This window comes from Carcharhinus amblyrhynchos, chromosome 1, assembly GCF_965287045.1.
Source record: "Carcharhinus amblyrhynchos chromosome 1, sCarAmb.v2.hapA, whole genome shotgun sequence".
Taxonomy (NCBI): domain Eukaryota; kingdom Metazoa; phylum Chordata; class Chondrichthyes; order Carcharhiniformes; family Carcharhinidae; genus Carcharhinus; species Carcharhinus amblyrhynchos.
The window spans coordinates 98,434,162-98,458,550 of record NC_137324.1 but is presented as its reverse complement, the minus strand read 5'-3'; the positions used below and the strand labels follow the sequence as shown (position 1 = coordinate 98,458,550).

The following is a 24,389-nucleotide window of genomic DNA, read 5'->3' as shown; positions in this document are numbered from 1 at the left end:
ACCTCTCTAGTGACAGTAATCGCATTCAGGCCCTCAACTCCTACCATCCTTCTATCTTTAATATCCTTCTATCTTTAATAAATATAAAATAATATTTTTATATTTAATAAATACATATTTATAAAAACATCCTGCAATCATTTTCTTCATTTCCTTGGTGACCAATTCAAATTCATTATTCCTTTGACTTTCTCAAACAGAAGAAGCAATCAAAAACAAGAAGGCACTCAATAGAGCACATGTTATTGTAATTACACAGTTCTTCAGAGAGTCTTTTCCCTGCCTGGTCGAACTGAAAAATGAAATCTTATTTATCACACTAAAGGTCAATTCCAACCAATGCACATCCAACGTGTTCTGAAAACTCTGCCCATATTTCTAATGGAACATCTGAACCAGTCCTTAAGACCAACTAAAGAAAACGTCAGGGCAATTTTGAAGTTAGGGTTCCATTCTTTGCTGGGGAGAGGTGGGAAAAGTCAATTTCGACTAAACAGTTGACACTGGAGTCCAATTTTTAAAAACAGAAAAATTGAACGCAGGAAGTAGTGAGGCAAAGTGCTGTGTGGGTCAATTGAAAATACAAGACATGGCAAGGAGGGGAAAGGAAGGTCTTCCCTTAATTTCAGGACAGATTATTCTGCAGTTCTATTGAAGTAAGACACCCAGTGAAATGGAATATCTTAACTATCATTGTTATTTTCAATCATTACTCAAAGATGAGTCTTGACTTATTGGTAGCCCTCATGCCTCAAGAGTTAGAAACATTTGTTTTAATTCCAAATACAGGGCACATAATCAAAGCAAACAACTCAATGTAGGGTGCAGAGGTGCCATCTCTCAGGTCAAATGTTAAATCACGGTTACAATTTTCTTCTCAAATTTGTGCTTAGAAGCCTATGACATATTACAAAAAATTCTCCTGGCAAATCTTCCTCTCTCAACTGTCACAAATAACAGCTACGGATTTGTCTCAACGTCATGTGTGGACCATGCTGTACATAAATTGGCTTCTGTATTTGCCCATATAACAGTGACTACATTTCAGATATTCCAGGGCCATGAAAAGTACCATTTTCTTGATCAATTGTACCAAGTGAAGCAGATCATCACTATGTGGTTACCTTACTGTGAAACAAAGCAGTTTGGAACAATTTGAATCAAGCCGCACTTCACCTGGCATCAATTTATTTTGCCTACAGGGATTGAATAAACACTGAAAAAACCACAGCAACAAAATTCAGATCACTGGAAGAAATAATTGTTACATCTCTGGGTTCTGTTGGTGCACTGGTAGATGTGGACCAAATTTCACAAAGCAAGATATTTAGGCTGCTGAAGGGGTAGACTGACATTGAAAAAAAAACAGCAGATGCAAATTCATCACAGTAAAAATAGTACTTCTGGGATAACCAACACTGTGTGGAGTTTGCACATTCTCCACGTGTCCGTGTGGGTTTGCTCTGTTTCCTCCCACAGTGCGAAAGAAATGCTGGTTAGTTAGAGTGGCCATGTTAAATTGTCCCTTGATATCAGGGGTGGGGTAACATGGTAAAAATGGGGGATTACAGGGATAGGGTCTGGGTGGGATTGTTGTCAGTGCAGGCTTGATGGGTCAAATGGCCCCCTTCTGCACTGTAGGGATTCTATGAATATTGTGTGTTTCTCTAACTTCACGTTGATGCACACCTAATTGGTCAATCATCAGAAAGATTATGTTCAAGTATTACAGTTACACTAGGTCTATGAGACAAGAAACAAAATATTTATTGCATATTCTGCCACAATTCACTTATTCACAAGTCAATCTGATTGAAAAAAACTTTCCAAATTCATTGCTCAAAGTGAAATCAGGAAGTAGGTTAGCCAAATTCTCCACATTAATTTTTCCTACTTTAATCAATTAATGTTCTAAGCAGTAGTTTGCAATAGATATATTGCTCTTGTCTTTTTATGGTCTAGGTATCCAAATCATTAATAGGATGATATAAATCAGTGAGCTGAGGATTCTCAATTCATTTTAGAGAAAAGCAGATGCTGCCGGAACCCATTATTAAAAATGGTAAATATTTATTCAATGTTCTCATTTCTGTAATTTCCTAATTCACATCTTGAAGGTTTTTAAACATCTGTCAAATCATAAGAAAATTTTTTCTTGGGTAAAAGGAAGGTGGTTATTTTCATAACCTTCATAAAAATACTAAATGTTCACATAATTAAGGAAGTGATTAGTGTATTTGGATCCAAGCAATACCAGGTTCACTCCTCAGATTTGTAATCTCAGTCATGCCCCTATATTTGGGCTTGGCGCCCTTGGGTTTTGGAAGAGCCTTCTTAATGATTCATGGTGGAAATTACACCTGTGGTTGTTTGCAAGAGTAATGTGGTTTTGTTGCCTCCATAACCTGCTATAAAAGGTTGCCACCTAGGATTTTACATAAGAGCCACAAAGGCAAAATTCCAGAGAGACCCATGGAACCATAAACTAACAGATGATCAATAAATTAAACATAAAAAAGTGTGTGTGCATCTATTTTGGAGGGAGTAATTGCAGCGGGGGTGGGGGGTTGGTGGGGAGCTGAAAGCAAAATTTCAAGACAAATTTTTAAAAAATGTTAGGGGTGAAAAAAAGAGGAAAGAAAGATATTTTGATATGCACAAGCACTAGCAATATTTTGGTGTTGTTCTAGTGCCACCATCATAACTACTGGGGGTGCACAAAAACTCCAACTGCTTATTGCCAAAGGTTTTGTATTTTTTAGGGTAGCCATAAGCAGTACAGCTGACTCAGCTCTGAGCAAATTCTCAGCCATAAACCATTGTGTAAAACACATTTCTTGAGTCATCACACATCGAATTATGTAAAATATTTGTGAAGATTTCTATTGGCTGATATTTCTAATGAAATCATAAACAAATCCTTAAAGAGATTCTTCTTCAGACATCCATGTGATTTGTGCAGTTATAGCAAAAATGAAGAAATCTTCAAAACGTTTATGACATTGCAACACAAAGTAACCAGAAAGGACAGTAGGACTAGAGGGCACAGCCTCAAGATAAGGGGGGGCAGTTTAGAACAGAGTTGAGGAGGAACTTCTTCACTCAAAGGGTGGTGAATCTCTGGAATTCTCTGACCGTTGAAGTGCTGGAGGCTGTCTCGCTAAATATATTTAAGGCGCGGGTAGATAGGTTTTTGGTAGGCAAGGGGATTAAGGGTTATGGGGAGAAGGCGGGAAAGTGGAACTGAGCCACACAGATCAGCCATGATCTTATTGAATGGCGGGGCAGGCTCGAAGGGCTAGATGGCCTACTCCTGCTCCTATTTCTTATGTTCTTAACCAGATAAATTAATTTTTCTGTCCAATAATGGAAGCAGCTCCACTCAATTCATCAAGTCAGAGCCAGCATTAAAACAATGGCACTCAAGAAAACTTACAAAATTTCATACTTTGGCCAACAATTCTGGCCAAAAGAACTGTTTGAAAACAGGACTGTGGTTTTAATTCCATATTTGGGTTAAGTCAATATTTAAATGAAATGTGAATATTTCCTTTCAGGCAATGACACTTCCAAGTCATTTGCTTGAAATCAAAATTACTAGAGCTGTAACTTTATTTTCATGTGGGTGGTTTTTATTTAATTTTGGGATGGTCTTCTAAAGAATTTCTAAAGAAAAGGAAATTTAAAGTCGTTGAGGAATGTAATTTTGGTTTTACTATTTTCCTTGTAGTTGTATTTTTAAAGCCAAGTTAAAATGCCTCACTTGAATTTTCCTTCATAATTGCAAGAATTAAATTAAAACTAGGTTTAAGATCAAAATAATTTCAGGGCCAATATTCTTTTGATGCATTTCTCACTTTTGTTAACATTTAGTAGCTTGAAGCACTTTCATTCATATTCTCATTCTTCCTTTGAAGGGACCCGAATACTTATTTCAGCTCAGAGATCAAAAGCTGGCTTTCATTCGATTCTCCAGCAATATTTAAGGCAGTTGAGCTCTGCTGCCAAGGGAAAACATTCTCAATTCTTCACCCTGGGTGGAAAGGAACTTTTGTTATTCACGGAGCATGAGTGAAGGTAATGGAAAACTCAGAAAGCAAAGTTCATTTCTTTTGTCGACTTCAAACGTGAACATCTACTTGTACACTAATTACATCAGGCATAGAAATTTGGAAAGGAGAAAGAAAAAGTGATACTAGGCTTGTTTGAACAAGAGTGTGCAAGACAAAGTGCGTGAGAGCAGTGTAGAGATAAAAAGAAGCGTGAGCAAGACAGAGAGACAGACAGACAAAAATTTTCCTTGCGGCATTGTTTGGTAATCCTTTAACTGGTTCTTTGAAATATCAGTAATGACTTATAGTTCAAATAAAAAATTAGAGTTGCCATCAGGGGGATTACTAACTACACTTAAAAGACAGCATTTGTTCTTTCAATAAATATTACTCCATACATTAATAGCTAAGCCAAAGCAGATTTCTGTTCTCTAAAATTGATAAGAAAAGATTGAGATCCAATAGAGATATTGAAACTCAGAGGTCTGGACAGAAAAATAGGGAAAATGTTGCCAATAGTGGTAAGATCAAGAGCAAGACACAGGTTTAAAGCAACTGGCAAAAAAAGCCATGAGGAGAAACTTTTTCATGCAGCAAATGGTTAGGATCTGGGATTCATTGCCTGAGAGAATGGTGAAAGCAAATTCAATCCAGGAATTCAAGAAGGAATTAATTATCTGAAAAGGAAGAATGTGCAGGGTTATAGGGAGAAGGTAGGATAATGACACTAGGTGCATTGCTCAAAGAGCCAGTGCAGGCACAACAGACCAAGTGGCCCCTTCTGTACTGTAACCATTCTGTGATACCCGTTTTGTTGAGAAGTATGATTCCGAATTACAGACTGCTTACCATCATAACTCCTACTACCATCCAATTTCTCTATCATTAGTAACGTATAGTTCCAAAAGCTCATTACAAGCTTCAAGAACAATGCATTATCTTTTGTTTAGACCCCCTGAAAAAATTTGGTTGTAACAATGGTGTCAATCATTTCAAACTTCAATACTTTGAAAATTGTTATTAACTTGTACCTGATTCCCACGATTTATACTTCTCACAATGTCATATAGATATCCCACATTGAAAGCTTGTTCCAATAGCGCTTTTTGTTTTACTGCTGTTTCTAAATTAGGGAACTTGTCCGAATAGCACTGCCTTCATTTTTGCTTTAATGTGGTGGCAGCACATTTGGCAAGAACCACATTGTAACCACGAATGTTCAGATCGTGTTCTTTTTAAACAATTCCTGCTGCTTCACTTGCCGCTTCCCTCTTCCAACCCAATCGGTAGGAAGAACAGTTAAATACTGAAGTAAGAATGGTAAGTAGTAACCATAGTCCCAAGTAGAAAGAGAGAGAGTTTTTGGACTAGTTAGGTTAAAGGCAGCCAATCAATTTTTAAATATAAAAATTTATAGGTCAGGAGTGTAACCTACCCTTATTACATGCTTTCTTATGGCAGAAATAATTCTCATTTAGCACACTAGTTTTTAGGGGAATGTTAAAAGTCCAAAACAAAGGGTTGCTGTACTTCTCTTTCACTTGCCAAGCCAGTTACCGATGTTATGTTTTAATGCTTCTGTCCATTATTTAGCTGAAATAACTAATATATTAACTCATCTGTTCTCTTCACATATGCATCTAACCAATTGTGTTTGCAGCAATTTCTGCTTTCATGTTGAATAATTTCATTTGGAAAGAAGAAAAAATTTAATTACTAATTTAACATTAACGCAAGGTTCAATCCACACACAAGGTCAGAAGAATCATACTCAAATTGAAATATTAACTGTTGCTTCTTCCACAAGTGCTGCCACACCTGCTGAGTATTTTCAGCACTTTGTCAGAAATCACAATATCATTCCATCAACCAAATTCACAAATATAGTTCCATTTTCATTTCCCATGACCTAAGTTACATGTGAACAACTTCACACATGGGCAACGAGATGACAAGAACTAACCACGCAGGTTCAACCTAACCCAAGATTTTATTCAAGTGACAAACACTACCCTCAATTTAATGGCCTTTATTTTTCTTTCTTTTAAGATTAAGTTAAAACAAATGTTAGATTATTTGGGAGTGCTAAAGGAGTATGAAAAAAGTTTACTTCTCGTTGACATGCTTACCAAGGTCTATTCCGTCGGTCCTGCTAAATCTGAAGGTGACCAAGATTACAAAAACAAGAACGTCTGGTTACCGTTGTGCACTAAAATGAAGAATGAGTTGCTTTAAAAACTTAATAAACGGGACTTGCAAAGGGGACCCATACTATCAGCTTCACATTCTAAATGCCAAGAGCTCCTTATTCCCCAATGTCACAAATTATAAATCTTCAGCCCAGTACTCAAATTCCTTCATAGCTTCACTCTTCCTATCTTTATAGAGTCTTCCAGAACTAGAACTCCCAAACTTTCTATTCCTCCAAATTTTCTGAATGCTGCCTTGCCTCAATCCACTTTTGGCACCAATACTATTAGTCCATGTTCCGGGATTCCCTTCCTGAACTCTTCCTCTGCCTTTCAAAAGGTTCTGTTTAAATACTTCTTTGACTGAGATTTTGGTCACCTCTAATATCTATCTTTCCCTCATCACTTTGAAGATCTTAAAATGATTTGCTGCACTAAGAGTTTAAAATTAATGCTTGTTGTTGCTCTGATGATGTCATACATGTCCATTTTTACAAACTTAATTACATCTGATATCAGATCTCTGTACAGTTTACCAATTGAAGGATGATTTGGAAAAGAACTTGCAACGATTTGAAATAATGATTCCGCAACATTGGGGTTAAAGTCTCACGCTGCCGTACCATGAAGAATACAATAAAACCATTGAATATAGCACTCCTACATTCTGCTGCAACAAACCTGAATCTTGCCAACAGCCAAGAATTCCATGTGTTCTTTAGCTGTGTGGCATCTGCAAATTTTAGAACTTATCATTTCAAATGTTTTTTTTTCATCTTTAGCATAAACCCAAATCTTTTGAAAACTTCCTAAACAAGTTTAAGTAAACTTGCAATGTAATAAAAGATTTCCTTAATCCATGTTATTTCTACCCATTACTCAAGCATATTCAAAATTAGACTTTACAATGTGAACAAAAACTCCCTAGCTTTGTCAGTATTGAGTTCAGAAATTTCATGTCCGTTTTCATCTTTAGTTTCCACGTTGCAGCTCAGAATTGCAAGTGAGAAGTCAAAGACACGTGCAGATGAATTTCCCAACCAGCTATTTTAACAGTGGAAGAATCACAGAAAAACTGCATCTATAGCTTTTATATCTAAGCTACATAGAACATTAAAAGTAGAATCCCTGCCCAGAAACTCATCCCGATACGCCTTTTTCAGTTTTTTTGAATCTCTTTTAATTGTATATTAAAAGAACAATACAAATGGAAGAATTTTCTTCCTATTAATTCACAGTGCATTCTGATAAATCTGATAAGTAAAATGCTCGAGAGCTATAATTAGATTGCAGAAAGGTGACAGAGCAGAGGACTGGAGATTTGACAATCAAATGCCAATAACTCAGATTGACACATTTAAGAGGTTGCAAGTTTTGGCATTTAATCAGAGAGCATACACATTTTAATTGCACCTAAAATAAGCTGGATAAACTAAAATTATATATGCACTGAACTAGGGGCATATTAGTATACCATTTTAGCATTGCGATAGAATTAATCCTCAGCTTTTTTTCTAATTTGGCTAAACATTGAAAACTTGAGCATTCAATTTGGGACAGTCATGCATATAATCAATAAGTTTGGAGTTTCCTATCCCTCTCATTTCCTAAGTTTATATATAAATCCATCAACAATGACTGGTAATTAAAAGAGAATTTATTTGATACAAATGGGCTGTTTGGAGAACTCTTTCATCACCATCACTCGTTAACTTAGCTTCATGAATGGAATTTCAAATCATTTCCCATTTCTCTCATATAATGAAAAGTTATGAGAAAATTGTAATTTTTAAACAAATCATATGCAAATTAAAGAACCATGCAAGTATTGTCATTATGATGCAGTACCATCAATATTTTCTTAGTTTTGATATCCTCAAATATTGCATAGAGATGTCACAACACATAGGAAAAAGTGACTAATCAGCCAAATCAACCTCACATCATCACTAACCCAGTAATGAGGGCAACATAGGTATATCTCAGACCTGGCACCTTTCATTCTTTGCTATCAAGCAATATCAGGATTGAACAAAAACATGTTCACTTCCTTTCTACAGTCCCTTCTTTCTACAGTCAGGATTTGAACAGACTTAATCATCACTGTGCACTCATAAAGGAGGAAGCAGGCATCAAATGTAGCCAAGGATGCAGGAACAACTAATCAGAACAGGACAGCACTGGCTAGGTCAGAGCAGGAAAGTCAAAAGGAGAGGTCACAGCAGTGTGAATGGAATGCTATCCTGACGAACATAGACACTGATGACTATTTAAGGCAGGTGGAGCAATAAAGAAAAGTGAACCAGGTTTCCATCCTCAACGCTCATAATGATCAGTCAAACGTCAGGCTTACTGGATGATAGAAATACACTGGTCCTGGTTGTCTGCTAAACACAGACAAGTAGTGTCTCAATAGTGAGCTTATTGCTGGCTATCTAGTGCTGGGCAAAGCCAGACTGCTAGAACCGTATAAGGAAAATCCAGTAAGATGATGCAGGCAGAGTCATGAACCTAGAATTTATAGCAGAGAGTGCACTGAAGGGAGCAGCAGTGAAATGTGAAGATTAAGGAATCTCCAATGTCACGTTGGCACATATAGTAGATGATGAGGAAGGCTGCTATGGGGGTCAGCAAGGGATCAATCTAGTGAGGTGTCACATAGTGCCATCCTATTTTGTTTTATGATTCATTTATTCATGGTTATAAAAATGGCAATAGTGCTCTTAATGCTTTCAATTAAAAACAAAACAATCTTCCTGAATAATTTCATGTACTTGTCTTACTTCTTTAAAAATGGTTATTGGAACTTTAAAATGCATCAAGTAAAATTTACTGAATGGAACAAGGTGCAGATGACCCTGTTGCAACAAGTCTAGGAGGTAAGAGTGCTAATGCATTTTTGGAGGTGGTATCAGCCGAGTAGATAGAAAAGAATCAGTCGATGGTGTATATTTGTATTTTCAAAAAGCGTTGATAACATGGCAAACAAAAGGTTTCTAAACAAGAAAGGAGCGCATGATGTTGGAAGCAATATTCAGGCATAGACAATTGGCTGTGGCACGGCCACAGTGATTAACACTGCTGCCTTACAGCGCCAGGGACCTGGGTTCAATTCCCAGCTTGGGTCACTGTCTGTGTGGAGTCTGCACATTCTCCCAGTGTCTGTGTGGGTTTCCTCCAGGTGCTCCAGTTTCCTCCCACAGTCTGAAAGATGTGCTGGTTCAGTGCAATGTCCACACTAAATTCTTCCTCAACGTACCCAGACAGGCTCGGAATGTGGCAACTCGATGATTTTCATAGTAACTTCATTGTAGTGTTAATGTAAGCCTACTTGTGACACTAATAAATAAACCTTAAAAAAACTTTAACAGGAAGAAACAAGTAGGGATAAGGGAGTCTTTCTCAGGTTGGAGCGCTGTAACCAGTGGAATGCCACAGGGGTCACAGCTCTTCACAGTATATTTTAATGATTTGGAGGGATGAACAGAGTGACTGTGGCCAAATTTGCAGATTACACAAAAGCAAGTGGAAAAGGAGAATACCAATAATTTATAGAGAGAAATTGACAGGTTGAGTGAATGCACAGAAAACTGGCAAATGAAATTCAACATCAGGAAATGTGAAATTGTTAACGTTGGAAGAACGAACAAGAAGCTGGATTCTTATTTAAGTAGAAGAAACTGAAGGGGACTGGGGGTCCTTGTTTATGAAACCTAGAAAGTTAGCATAGAGATGCAGAAGGCAATAGGGGAGGCAAATGGAATGCTGGCTTTGATTTCATGGGGACTGGAATCTTAAAATAAAGAGGTTGTAGTGAGGTCACGTTTAGAATACAATGTACAGCTTTGGTCCTCTGATTTAAGGAAAGATATCATTGGAGGTGTTTACGAGGATGATCCCAGGTATGGAGGGATTGCCACGAGGAGAGATTAAATAGATTGGGTCTATACTCCATTGAGTTCAGAATAATGAGAGTTGATATGATTGAAACATGCAAGATTCTTTAGACAAGGTAAAAGTTGGGAGGATGTTTCCACTCATAGGAGAGTATAGGACCAGAGGGCCTAGTCTCAGAATAAGGGAGTGCTCATTTAAGACAGATTTGAAGACTTCTCTCAAAGAGTGGTGAATCTTTGGCATTCTTTATCCCAAAGAAGCTACAAAGACGGAGTCCTTCAACATTTAAGGCTGAGATCAATAGGTTTTTAAAACATTAGAAGAATTAAGGGCGACAACGAGAAGGCGGGAAAGTAGACATAGTGAATGTTAGATCAGTCATTATTTTATTAAATGGTAGAGCAGGCTCAAATGCTGAATGGTCTAATCCAGTTCCTATTTCTTATAGTTTTAATGCACATGGCTTTATTTTACCTTTTGTTGGTATCTCATGAATTTTTGTTGGGCCACGACAACTTTGGAAGCCACTGCATTCAGAATTCTTCAAATACTTCTAAATTAATTTCACTGAGCATTAATCAACTTTCAGGATTTTCATGTAATAGCAATTTTCCATTACTACAAGCCAAGATATTCCAAAGGATGAAATAATTTTACATACAGGTTTACTTGGTTGAGAAATAAACAAAGTTGATACTTACAATCTCTCCAGGTATATCTGTCCAATAAATGAATGATTTTTCAACTCTGTTAATTTATTGCTGTTCAGGATCCTGTCAAAAAAAATCAAAAATGAATAGCCAAGAATACCCATGATTCTATATAGCACGATAGTTATTTGTAATAGATTTTAAAACGTGGTATTTGGCATTCACTTCCTAGCCACATTTATCTTAATTTTTGTGTCACAATTATTTTCAGTCCCACTTTGTGTGAACATTTGTAATGGAAATATTTTTCTATCATGGTGAAACCATCTATCAGCATTGTCTGCCACACTATTAATTATAGGCCTCAAGTGACATTGTTCCAACTCCCTGATTCCATCACCAAAATACTTTATCATACTGCAACACAATCTGCAAGAGGCAACAGCCATCTTCAGCCTTCTGTCCATGTAAGAGTGCAATACTCTTTTGCTTTCATGAAGTTTTGTTTCAATATATTTTCTCAAAGTTACTTTATAAAAAGACTAAATTAAATCTATTATTACATGTTTCTCCCATCTTCGCTTAGCTGATTTTGTAATGCTCTGAATATGGCCAAATACACCAAGAGCCCTAATATCTATAATAGCCATAGTGTAGAGATGCTAGCATTGGATTGGGATGGGCACAGTGAGAAGTCTCACAACACCAGGTTCAAGTCCAACAGGTTTATTTGGAATCACAAGCTTTCGGAGCGCTGCTCCTTCATCAGTGAGTCACCATCATCTGATGAAGGAGTGGTGTTCTGAAAGCTCATGATTCCAAATAAACCTGTTGGACTTTAACATGGTGTTGAGAGACTTCTAATTTTAATAGTGTCATCTCGCACTCTACCTCTTAGTAAGCTAAACTCTGCCCTGTTGTCACATAACTTACAGCTCTGGTGTCTCAGCTTTGCTCTTCCCTTAGGTGATCTTATTACTAACTATTGCTAACTTATTGCTAACTGGTGCACTAAAAAAGTTGAAAAGTTGATTTGTTGGTTAAAAAGAAAAAGGAGGCTTATGTTCGGATGAGACTTGAGGGCTCAGGTAGTGCACTAGAAAGCTTTAGATTGGCTAGGAGGGAGTTGAAGAGTGAGTTAAGAAGGGCTAAAAGAGGACATGAGAAGACTTTGGCTGATAGGATTAAGGAGAATCCTAAGGCGTTCTATAGGTATGTTAAGAACAGAAGGTTGGTTAGGGCAAGATTAGGGCCAGTTACAGACAGCAGAGGGAAGTTATGTGTGGAACCAGAAGAGATTGGTGAGGCATTGAACCAATATTTCTCTTCGGTGTTCACGCAGGGGGACATGAATGTAGCTGAGGAGAACACTGGGTTGCAGGGGTGTAAACTAGACAGTATTGCAGTTGATAAGGGGGATGTGCTGGATATTCTTAAGGGTTTGAAAATAGATAAGTCCCCTGGTCCAGACGGGATTTACCCTAGGATTCTCTGGGAGGCAAGAGAGGTGATTACAGAGCCTCTGGCTCTGATCTTCAGGTCGTCGTTGGTCTCAGGTACAGTACCGGAAGATTGGAGGATAGCGAATGTTGTCCCATTGTTTAAGAAGGGGAACAGAGACTTCCCCGGGAATTATAGACCGGTGAGTCTTACTTCTGTTGTGGGCAAGGTTTTGGAAAAAATTATTAGGGATAGGATTTATAGTTATTTGGAGAGTAATGAATTGATTGGAGATAGTCAGCATGGTTTTGTAGCGGGTAGGTCGTGCCTTACTAACCTTACTGAGTTTTTTGAGAAAGTGACCAAAGAGGTGGATGGGGGAAAGGCAGTTGACGTGGTATATATGGATTTTAGTAAGGCGTTTGATAAGGTTCACCATGGTAGGCTTCTGCAGAAAATGCAGATGTATGGGATTGAGGGTAATCTAGGAAATTGGATCAGGAATTGGCTAGCAGATAGGAGACAGAGGGTGGTGGTTGATGGTAAATATTCGTCATGGAGTTCAGTTACGAGTGGTGTGCCTCAGGGATCTGTTTTGGGGCCACTGCTGTTTGTAATTTTTATTAATGATCTGGATGAGGGTATAGTTGGGTGGATTAGTAAATTTGCTGATGACACCAAAGTCGGAGGTGTGGTAGATTGTGAGGAAGGGTGTCATAGTTTGCAGGGTGACTTAGACAGGTTGCAGAGCTGGGCCGAGAGGTGGCGGATGGAGTTTAATGCGGAGAAGTGAGGTAATTCACTTCGGTAGGAATAACAGATGTGTCGAGTATAGGGCTAACGGGAGGACTCTGAATAGTGTGGATGAACAGAGGGATCTAGGTGTATGTGTACATAGATCCCTGAAAGTAGGGAATCAGGTAGATAAGGTTGTTAAGAAGGCATACGGTGTCTTGGCGTTTATTGGTAGGGGGATTGAATTTAGGAGTCGCAGCGTCATGTTGCAACTGTACACAACTCTGGTGCGGCCGCACTTGGAGTATTGTGTGCAGTTCTGGTCCCCACATTATAGGAAGGATGTGGAGGCTTTGGAGAGGGTGTAGAGGAGGTTTACCAGGATGTTGCCTGGTATGGAGGGGAGGTCCTATGAGGAGACACTGAGGGATTTGGGGTTGTTTTCGCTAGAAAGAAGGCGGCTAAGAGGGGATCTTATTGAAACATATAAGATGATTAGAGGTTTGGATAGGGTGGATAGTGATAGCCTTTTTCCTCGGATGGAGAAAGCTAGCACGAGGGGGCATGGCTTTAAATTAAGGGGAGGTAGTTATAGGACGGATGTCAGGGGTAGGTTCTTTACCCAGAGGGTGGTGAGGGATTGGAATGCCCTGCCTGCTGCAGTTGTAAATGCGCCTAGTTTGGGGGCGTTTAAGAGATCCGTGGATAGGTTTATGGATGAAAAGGGATTGGTTTAGGTTAGAGGGTCATTGTTTTTTAACTGGTCGGCGCAACATCGTGGGCCGAAGGGCCTGTTCTGCGCTGTAATGTTCTATGTTCTATTGTGAATCTGGTTTTGTCCTGCAAATGAGGTGGGGAGAGGCAATGGGAGAACAGGAAGAGTGGAAAAAAGGTGGCAGAGGAGCAGGATGAGGGGATGAAAGGGAAAATCCATAAAGGTGATGGAAGGAGGAAGGAGGACTAACAGATTGGAGATGAAAGAAGCAGAGAAAGGTGATTTGCAGAATGAAAACAGGTTTTTAGATGAAGGTGAGGGAATGTCAGAAGGGGCAGAGAGGAAACGTTCATGATCAACTGTGTTTTTGTGAAAGATGAAATGGCTATATGCCTCAATGTTGGGAAATAGCACCTCATTGGGAAGAGGGTTGGAGGATGGAACAGTGGATGACTGCTGGGGGAAAATGTTTCACTTAGACGGGAAGTGGTACATCGATGGGGGTTAAAAAGGTCCGAGTGAAGAATAAGAATCCAAGATCTGAACAATGGAGCAGCCAGATTTTGGAGATGTGTCCCAGTTGAAAAGTTCCAATGTCTCAGTGCGAGTTGCAAACATTTTGGGCTTTATTGGTGGGGGAAAGAATACTCCATCAGTAAGTATATGAAAAAGATGGAAGATTTGTCAACTTTGATCACAGATGGGGGTTGGAAGAAAAAGTGTCTGATTGATGGGCTATGTATACAGCAGTTGTTTCAGGTGGGAAGGTGGTGGCGGCAAGTAGATTGCTGCTTTGGCTAAGGAGGAAAGAGTTCATCACTATATGTTAAATAAAATTTGCTTATACACTAGTTTTTCTAAGCCACTCTGACAAATTGATATGCAGTATATTTGATTTAGATTTACTCAAATCTCAACTCTGGGAATTTACCACTGGGTGGAGCTACAGTTTAAATTAGATTATTTTAAAACCGGGATGAGGAACACACTTTTTAAAAACTTTTAACAGGTATTCATTTTCTCAAATGCTTAGAAGCTCTTGGTGTATCTGGGGCAATGCAAATTTCTTCTGCATTAACTAGATTTTCTACAAATGGTAATAATATAATTTGGTTAAGTTTCACTGATCCACCACTTTGATTTTTTTAAAAAACGCTTTAATATCTCACTCTAGCGGGCTAGTGGAAAGCATAGCTGCCCTGACCCTTGATATCACTTTGTTCAGATCACAGTACCATACAGTAGCATGTGGTCACATAACGTCACCTGGGCCCTACACAGATTAGCCAACATGCACCTTTATCTCATAACACCAATAGATGGTGACGTATCAAATCCATATTTGTGATTCACCCGTGTATTTTAATATGATTTATTAATTCCCAGTTCTTTTTTCCCTCATCAGCTATTACATTGCTTCGCTAAACATGTTTGTTTCATTTTTTCTGCACCTTGTTTTCCACTGAATTATTTTTTTTTCCAATACTGACAAACCACCACATTTAATTTATTTCCATTTATTTAAATGAATCATTCCCCACTGCCAGGGAAGCCAGTTATACTGACGTTGCTTTACTAAGGGGATTACATTGAACTTGTATAAGATGCTAGTTTGGCATGTCCCATTCTTGGTACCACATTTTAGGAAGAATGTGAAGGCATGAGAGAGAGTGCAGAAAAGATACAAGAGAATGGTTCCAGGGATGAGGAACTTTAGTTACATAAATGCATTGAAAAAATTGGGGCTGCTTTCCTTGGAGAAGGCCTGTTTGAGATATTCAAAATCATGAGGAGTCTGAACAGAGTAGACAGGGAAAAACTTTCAAGAATGGGAGGACACAGATTTAAAGTAACTGGCAAAAAGAAATAAAAATGATACAAGTAAAATCTTTTTCACCTTGCTAGTGGTTAAAGTCTGGAATGCATTGCCTCAAAGCGTGGTGTAGGCAAGTTTAATCGAGGCGTTCAAAAAGGAATTAGACTGTTATTTGAAAAAGGAACAATGTGCATGGCTAGAGTCATAAAGTCTGACAGCACAGAAAGAGACCATTTGGCCCATCATGTCTGCACTGACCAAACACCTCTCTAATCTAATTCCACTTTCCAACACTGGTACATGGAGAAAGCAAGAGAACGACACTAGGTGAATAGCTCAGAGAGCCAACGGAGACATGATAGGTCAAATGTCCTCCTTCTGCACTCTAACAATTCTATGATTCTGTGACAAGGCTACAAGTACTTACCCACTGCCATTTCCAATAAACATAAGAATTCCATTGGCCCATAAGCTCACATCATTTTCTACACTTTTCCACTGTCCCAGAGACTTACAGCGGTCTTTTATTTAGTCTGAAGATCTTCCCCACAAACTTTCCTTATTTATTTCTTTTTCGTCTGTAATGCCTGATTGCACTTTCTCTTCACCAACTTTGCTGATTTATTTTCCTTCTCTCCTGTTTCAGAGGAGATTTAGTTAAAAGTTTTTAAACCATATTTAATATCACCTTGGCTCCCAGCATCCCAAGAAGCCTGCTGCCAAATTTAAGCAATCACAATTTCTTCCCTAGCTACTATCGCTTTACCCAACTCAATTTTTCCACTTATTTCATTTAGAACACGCCAGTTGTGTTGAATTACACAAAAGCTAATGTCAGCCAGGGCAAAATCCAGTAACACATAAAACTGAACTTAAGCCCTGGTACTAACTGCAAAGTGGCATGGAAACATGCATGAATTCCAAAATAAAGGCATCTGTGGGTTGGATCACAAACAAAGTGATGAGACGGAGTACAGGAATCTGATTAAATGGTGCAATGACAATATTCTCTCCCTCAATGTTAATAAAATGAAGGACAGTCATCGACTTTAGAAAGCATAGTGGATGATGTATCCATCAATGGTGAAGAAGTGGAAATGTTGAGAGCTTCAAGTTTTTAGGTGTCCACATCACCAACAACCTGTCCTGGTCCCTCCATGCCATATAGTGAAGAAAGCTCAACAACGCCTCTCCTTTCTCAGGAAGCTAAGGAAATTTGGTGTGCCTGCTACAACTCTCACCAATTTTTACGGATGCGTCATAGTAAACACTCTTTCCAGATGCATCACAGCTTGGTATGGCTCCTGCTGTGACCAAGACCGAAAGAAACTACAAAGGGTTGTGAATGTAGTCCAGTCAACTGTGCAAACCAGCCTCCCATCCACTGACTGTCTACACTTCCCGCTGCCTCAGAAAAGCAGCCAGCATAATTAAGAAACTCACACACCCTAGACATACTCTCTTCCACCTTCTTCCATCAGGAAAAAGATACAAAAGTCTGAAATCACGTACGAACTGTCTCAAGAATAACTTTTCTGCTGCCATCAGACTTTTGAATGTACCTATCATGTATCAAGCTGATTTTTCTAAGTCCTTGCTATGACTGTAATAATATATACTGCACCCTCTCCTTTCCTTCTCCCCCACGTACTCAGTGATATGCTTTGTCTGTATAGTGCACAAGACAGTACTTTTCACTGTATCCCAATACATGTGACAATAATAAATCAAATATTACCCAAAGTTTCTCTTTGACTCTCCATTGTTAACAGGATAATAACTTGTATAGGTATTTTTCCCTGTCCAAACTGTCATACTCCTTGGCCAGGCACTGAGTCATGGGGTAGATTCAGTTAGGGGCCAAGAATACTTTGTTTAACGCAGATAAAATTTGAGATTCAGGACAATCATTAAGATCTCATGGGTTTGGAACGAACAAAAATAAACTTTAATAGGCTTAGAAAAAATAAACAATATGCATCTAACATTCAGGACAAATGTGAGGTGCATGTGAATTAACAGGCAATATATGGTTGTACTTACCATCACACTACAAAATAAATGACAGATGTGATCCAACTCAATTCCAAGGATTTCTCAACAACTCACCAGGACGTTGGTTAGCTTACTATGTGACAATTTTTGTTTTTAAAGGGGATTTCCAGTCTCTACCATTTGAAGATTTTTCCTTGGATCCCTCTCCAAAAGTTATTCCCACTCAGACAGCTTCAGCAACAACAATGCATTTCAATCCTGCCTGCCAAGATTCCTTACCTCTGGATCTCAATACATTCAAGCTTCACCTCCCAAGAACATTTTCAAGCAAACATCACTACAAATTGGCATCTTTGCACAGAAACTGATCTTTGATTGTCTTCTTGGATCTTCAGTGTTTTCTCACACCCACCTTGCTTCAAGTCTGCTTCATCAATTCAGCACTTTCTTCAGTCTGCAGCTACTTCTCTGTTCTAACTTAACAGGGCCTATTTCTGACCTTGCCTAGGATCTCCTTTTGGACCTCTCCGTGTCTATCTCTGGTTTGGGGATTCTCCTTGTCCCCATCTCATGTTCCACTCCCTGGGACACCTACTTGATAATGGCCCAATGTTCCAGGCTATTTCAACTGCATTTTCTTTCTTTCCTTCTGTGCAGGTATGCAGGGCCAGTTCTCAACTTAAGGAGAAAAAAAAACATACATAGGCCATTCCCCTGCAGGCGCATACGCAGAAGGCCCAAGGTTCATCAGGAATTGAAGTTCAATCTCCAAAGGCAAGTACAGGTTTCATCATATGATCTATAACACGGTGTTTCACAAACTGGAAGACAGCAACCTTCTACTACTCAATAGCTTCACTGAATTTCACCAAAATCAGTTTCAACTTATTCCCATATTATATCCATAATGTTTCTTTTATCATCTGTACAGCTCAACATTACAATCAACCAGTGGAAAAACCTTAATATTCCAAATTTATTGCCATTGCCAATTATAGATACTCAATTCTGATAAAAAAAATTTCTTACAGCACCAAATATTTGACAAATAGAAGACATAGATCTGTAGTCCCATTCTATTATCTTTATAAAAAATCCAGATTGGTTATTTTCTAATCATTCAGAGCATTACACTGAAGAAGCCACAAAATAATGTTCACAACATAGCATCTTTAATAGCATAAAATGTTCTAGAACGTCCCATAAATCAACATCAAAGAAAGAAAAGTTTAAATAGGTGACTAAAAAGTTAAGTTTTGGGGAGATTCTTTGAAGGATGCAAATAGTACATAGGGCCTTTAGTCACCTTGACAAATTATAATGATCTCTCAAAGCTCTTATTCTGAACTTCAGGCTTTCCTTTCATGCTTCAATTTCATCACCAGGAAAGGGAAAAGTTGTGTTAAATCCAGAAGGAAAACAGCAATACTGCAGTATGTTATTACAAGTGTTTGAAAGAGCCACTTCAGAATGAAATTTTAAATAAGGTTGACATATATTTCAAAAACTAATTCTATTGGATGTGAAACACTTTGGAATGTCACAAGGACATGATAATATTGGAAATTCACTTCCACTTTAGCCATTATCTGTAATTAATATAACAATGAATAACCACTATCCATAAAATATATTCTGTCTCCTTGTGAACATGGCTTTACTTTCCATGTGTCTTAAGGAGGCATTCTAACAGTTTGAGTTTTTCGAATAAGAATCTGTTATTAAATATTGTAGACTGACTTGGTGTTACTCTAATGTTTGTCAGATAGAAATTCAAGTGTTTGTATTGATGTAAAAGATCACACTGACATGTCTCCCTTCCAATGCTTTTCTTAAATTGTTATGGAACTATTGAAGTGCAGAAAATCTAATATTACAATAACAACAATTAGTCAAATGAATCCTAAAGCTGGTTTGTACAAGAGATGTGAACTATACTATGGTGCTGCAAAATTAGCCTCGTTATCAACAAAAGACCCTGCCATATGCCTAGGTGACTGCAGAACTATACATAAATATAAGTTTAGTTTATTTTATTAGTGTCACAAGTAGACTTACATTAACACCACAATGAAGTTACTGCGAAAATCCCCTAACCATCATATTGTGGCAGCTGTCCGGTTACACTGATGGAGAATATAGCATAGCCAGTGCACCTAACCCACACGTCTTTCAGACTGCAGGAGGAAATCGAAGCACCCAGAGGAAACCCATGCAGACATAAGGAGAACGTGCAGACTCTGCATAGACAGTGACCCAAGTCAGGAATCAAACCCAGGTCCCTGGTACTGTGAGGCAGCAATGCTAACCACTGTGCCAATTCTGAAATCTGCTCCATTGACAAAAAGGGGAAGAAAACTAAAAGAAAGTGAATTGGTAAATGCAACACCTATTTCTAATACAGACATACTCAACCGTCAAGTCTGTTCCATCATTCAAGTAGTACATGGCTGATCTGATTATAACTTCAACTCCATATTCCTATCTACCCTCAATAACCTTTCACTCCTTTGCTTACCAAGAATCTATCTCGGCCTTAAAAATATTCAAAAGCTCTGCTCCGTCACCTTCTGAGGAAGAGAGTTCCAGCAACTCCTTACCCACAGAAAAAAATTTCACTTGTTTAAATAGTGTCCCTAGTTCTAGATGGACATCACGGTGGCACAGCAGTTAGCACTGCTACCTCACGGCACCAAGGATCCAGGTTCCATTCCAGCCTCGGGTCACTGTCTGTATGGAGTTTTCACTTTCTCCCCACGACTGCGTGGGTTTCCTCTGGGTGCTCTGGTTTCCTTCCACAGTCCAAAGATGCGCAAATTAGGTTGATTGGCCATGCTAAATTGCCCATAGTGCTGGGAGATTAGCAGGCTAAATGTGTGGATTTACAGGAATAGGGCCTGAGTGAAATTGTGGTCAGGACAGACTCAAGGGACTAATGGCCTCATTCTATACTACAGGGATCCTATGATTCTAGAGGAAACATGCTTATCACATGCACTCTCTCACAACCACTAATTTTAAATTTTCCATCAAATCACGTCTTACATTTCTAAACCCCAGCACGTACAAGCCTAACTTGTCCAACCTTTCCCCATAAGAAAATAAGCCTTTTCCTCATATTAATTGAATAAACCTTCTCTTAACTGCTTCCAAAACATTTGAATCGTTTTTTAAATAATGGAGACCATTACTGTATGCAGTAGTCCAGATGTGGTCTCACCAATGCCCTGTATGACCTTCCTACTGTTATATTCAACGCGCTTTGCAATAAATGATGATATTCTACTTCTTTTCGCTTTGCTGATTACTTGCTATACCTGCATACTTTGATTCATGCACTAGGACACCTGGATATATCCCTCTGCATTTCAGAGCTCTGCAATCTCACCATTTAGAAATGATGCTTCTTTTTTCTTCTTCTTGCCAAAACCAAACGCTTCACATTTTTCCCACATTCTACTCCATTTGCCAGATGTTTGCCCACTCACGTAACCTATATATCCCTTTGTAGCCTCATGTCCTCATCACAGCTTACTTTCTACTCAATTGTGCCATCAGCAAATTTAGCAACAATACCGTTGGTCCTTTCATCCAAAGAATTTATGTAAATTGTAAAAGGTTGACAGGCCAGGACTGAGCCCTAAGATAACCCAGTCGTTACATCTTGCCAGCCAAAAAAAAATAACTCATTTATGCCTGTAAGTTGTTCCCTGTTAGCTAGCCAATCTTCTTTCCATACCAACATGTTACCACTTCCACCGTATGTTTTTGTTTTCTGCAATAACTTTTGATATGGCACTTTATCAAATGCCTTCTGGAAATCTATGTATAGCACATTAATTCTTTAAAGAGTACGAATACATTGATGAAATACGATTCTCCTTTTGCAGCACCATGTCAATTTCATCTGATTGCTCTTAATTTTGACTGCCCTGCTTCAATGTCTTTCAGAAAAGCATCTAACATTTTCCCAATGGCAAATGGTTCCAAATATGGTGCCAAGATTCCCAGGACAAGAGGGAGCCAAAGGATGTGGAATGGCCAGAAAATTAATAGAATTCTTTGAGGCAGAAACTTCCAACAATTTTTAGGGTTTGGGCTAAAGGATAGGAAAAAAAGGGGGAAAGGGGAAAGAAAAATATGTCCTATAAAGATTAAGACCTTTATTCACGTTAGAAAGATTTCAATACAACAGGTTGCAAATTTTAAATTCACAAAGAGTACATGATCCTGTAAACAAAGGAAAGGGCAGTCCCTCCAATCTAAATTGTACTCCCTATAAATGTTTTAATGGTGAAGTCAGAGAATGTACCTTCCTCATCAGGAAATATTTTTGGCTGATTGGTTATAAAGGCAGTGAGAGACCTGTCATGTTAGCTTTCCAAAGCTCTCCAGAAGAGCTGCTGGCATAACTCCAGTCCCAGCTGGTTCCTAACTTTATATTAAGCACTGGAATTAGCACAGAGCCATAAAAAGAAATGGATACTTGCTCAGTTTTATGGCTGTCAGCCAGAGGTAGCTGTGATGGAGAAGTCTTCTAATTTCCAAAAGGGTCATTTTATATCAGGTGGAACAAACAGTTCCCCTCCAACAAGGGGAACTGATTATAAAATGTCCAAAATAATTACCTTGAGCAAGTTTTACTTGAACAGTATAATGTGAAGTAGTTAAAGTTCAGAATTCATAACAATTCAGTTCCTAGCAGATTTTTTTTTGAAAAGAAGTTTTCTACATCCAAACTCAAATGCTTTTGCCTGGAAATTAAATCCTGTTCTGAAGCACATACTCAAATTAACTTTGTGTAAAGTTAAAACCATAGGGTTGATATCAGATTTATCCTTGTTGGTTATTAGTCTAATGTGGCACTTCCTAAAAATACACTATTTTCTGCATTAAAAGAAGTCCATCAACTAAAACTTGCACTGTCATGCTCAGATTGGATAGATTAAAATGGTACTGGAGATAAAGAGAATACAAAGAATGACTGAAGGGGCAAAAGCAGAGACATCTTCAGCATGCATTGGAAAGCACAGAGAAAGGAGATAGGCAGAGGAGACTTAGGAGGAAACTCCAGAAGGGAAGGGCAAGAAAAGTAAAAGTACAAACACTAAAAGTGGTGAGAAAGGAGTATGAGACGGGAAAGACCAGGAAGAAGCCAATATCATAGGAGGAAAGAATAAAGACCAGATCAAAAAGCTAGTTCATGGCAAAGCCACGGAGAAACCTAGAAAAGAGTGCAAGTGTTTTGAAACTGATGGGTAGGAACACAGTGCCTATCCAATATAGATGTAACAGAAATGCATGTCTCCAACTGTGTAAAACAATTAGAGACACTCCAACTGAATTGTTGCCTGTAGAAGCAGGGAGGCAATCTGGAATCACATTTGGAAAGTCAGATTTTGGGTAACAGTTTGTTTTTGTAGCAGGAAGGATAGACAGGAAAGGACAGATGTGACATTATAAAAGGTGAAAGATAACAGTTTTCATGACAATAGATTTTTGAGTCTCTTAGGGAATCAGAGGATATGGGGGAGCTGGCAGGAAAGCAGAGTTGAAACTGAAGATCAGCCGTGATCCTATTGAATGGTGGAGCAGGTTTGACAGGCCATACAATCTCTCCTTGCTCCTCCTCATGTCCTTATGTAACTAGTGTTGTCCCGGAGGAAAACTGCAAACAACATGGGTGAAATTTACAACTTCAATAAGGGCGTAAAACTAATAGGGTCACATCAGTCACCTATTTATTGCCATTTTCCTCTGCAAACATGAATGGACAAGAAAATTGAACAAGATTAGCAATGGGCGGCTGAAATGAAATTACAAGTTTCATGCATCAAAGTTGGAAATTTAACTCTATGCTTGTTCATAAGGAGGAATCAATCAGAAACAATTATAGACTAGCATTACTACTGTTTGGGCAAAGTTCAGGAAATCCCTAATGACTAAGAAACTGCTGCAGTATCTCAATGCTAACCTGCTAGCTTCAGAGCAATACATCTACTCCATCTTAACTGATATTTAAAAATGAAAGAAGTCACTTGATCTATGTTTTAAAAAATTAGGGCAACAATCTTCAAAGCTATTACTGGTGTTACAACCAAGCAAGTGGTAGAATGGCTCTTTTCTTTCCACCCCTTGAACGTAATTTAACAAGCAACAAACATTTTTCTATTTAATGAGCAATTAACTGCACGTGGTGACTGTGAAAAACAGTCAGGTTTTCTTATAAGATTTAAAAAGAAATGGACAGAGACAGTATTGCCCTTAACATCCAAACAATATATTTTGTTTAAATGCTGCAACTCACATGGATCCAAGACTATCTCACATACAACTAGTTTTCAAGGAGGAAGGATAGGTTACATTGCTTAAGAGTGTCCAAGACAATGTCAACCATATTCAGACCCTATAAGTTGATGCCTTAGTTGGTTTCAGTGTTTGGCAATTCTTCTGGATTCTGCGCAGAGATGATTTAAAAGTCTTGACAGACTATGTCATTTTTTTCTGAAGTCAGCAGCTGTTTGGTTTGTGACGAAGATGCTGCCTGTGGTGTTTAATTGGACAGATACAGACAGGGCACGCACCAGCAGAGCAGCTGAAGAGACAGAGAGAGGGGGATCACTGGTTCTCTTCCTGCTGTTCTGTCTGACCCTGAAAAGTGGTGTATTTTTGAAACAAAAAAAAGTTAGCTTGCTACCATATGACCCCCAATGTTAAATATGATCATAGCAAACTGGGAAATCCCAATTCCAGATCCACTGTTTACAGTGATTAAATTAACTGGTCGGAGAAGTCCACCCTCAGCCAAGGTCCATCGTCCAAACTGACTTGGGTTTGAGTTTAACGGCTCAGTTTGCACGTTCCTGAACATGATGATGTCTGGATATCTGCAAGATGTTC

At 38.6% G+C, this 24,389-nt stretch overlaps 1 protein-coding gene across 1 annotated transcript in view; it reads right to left on the bottom strand.

Annotated features, from left to right (window-relative positions):
- The window catches only part of adgra3 (adhesion G protein-coupled receptor A3), a 185,166-nt gene that overhangs the window by 89,095 nt on the left and 71,682 nt on the right, over positions 1-24,389 (bottom strand). The window contains exon 2 of the mRNA XM_080189551.1: positions 10,840-10,911. Coding sequence (XP_080045677.1) covers positions 10,840-10,911 — 72 coding nt within the window. The remainder of the gene's footprint in view (positions 1-10,839; positions 10,912-24,389) is intronic.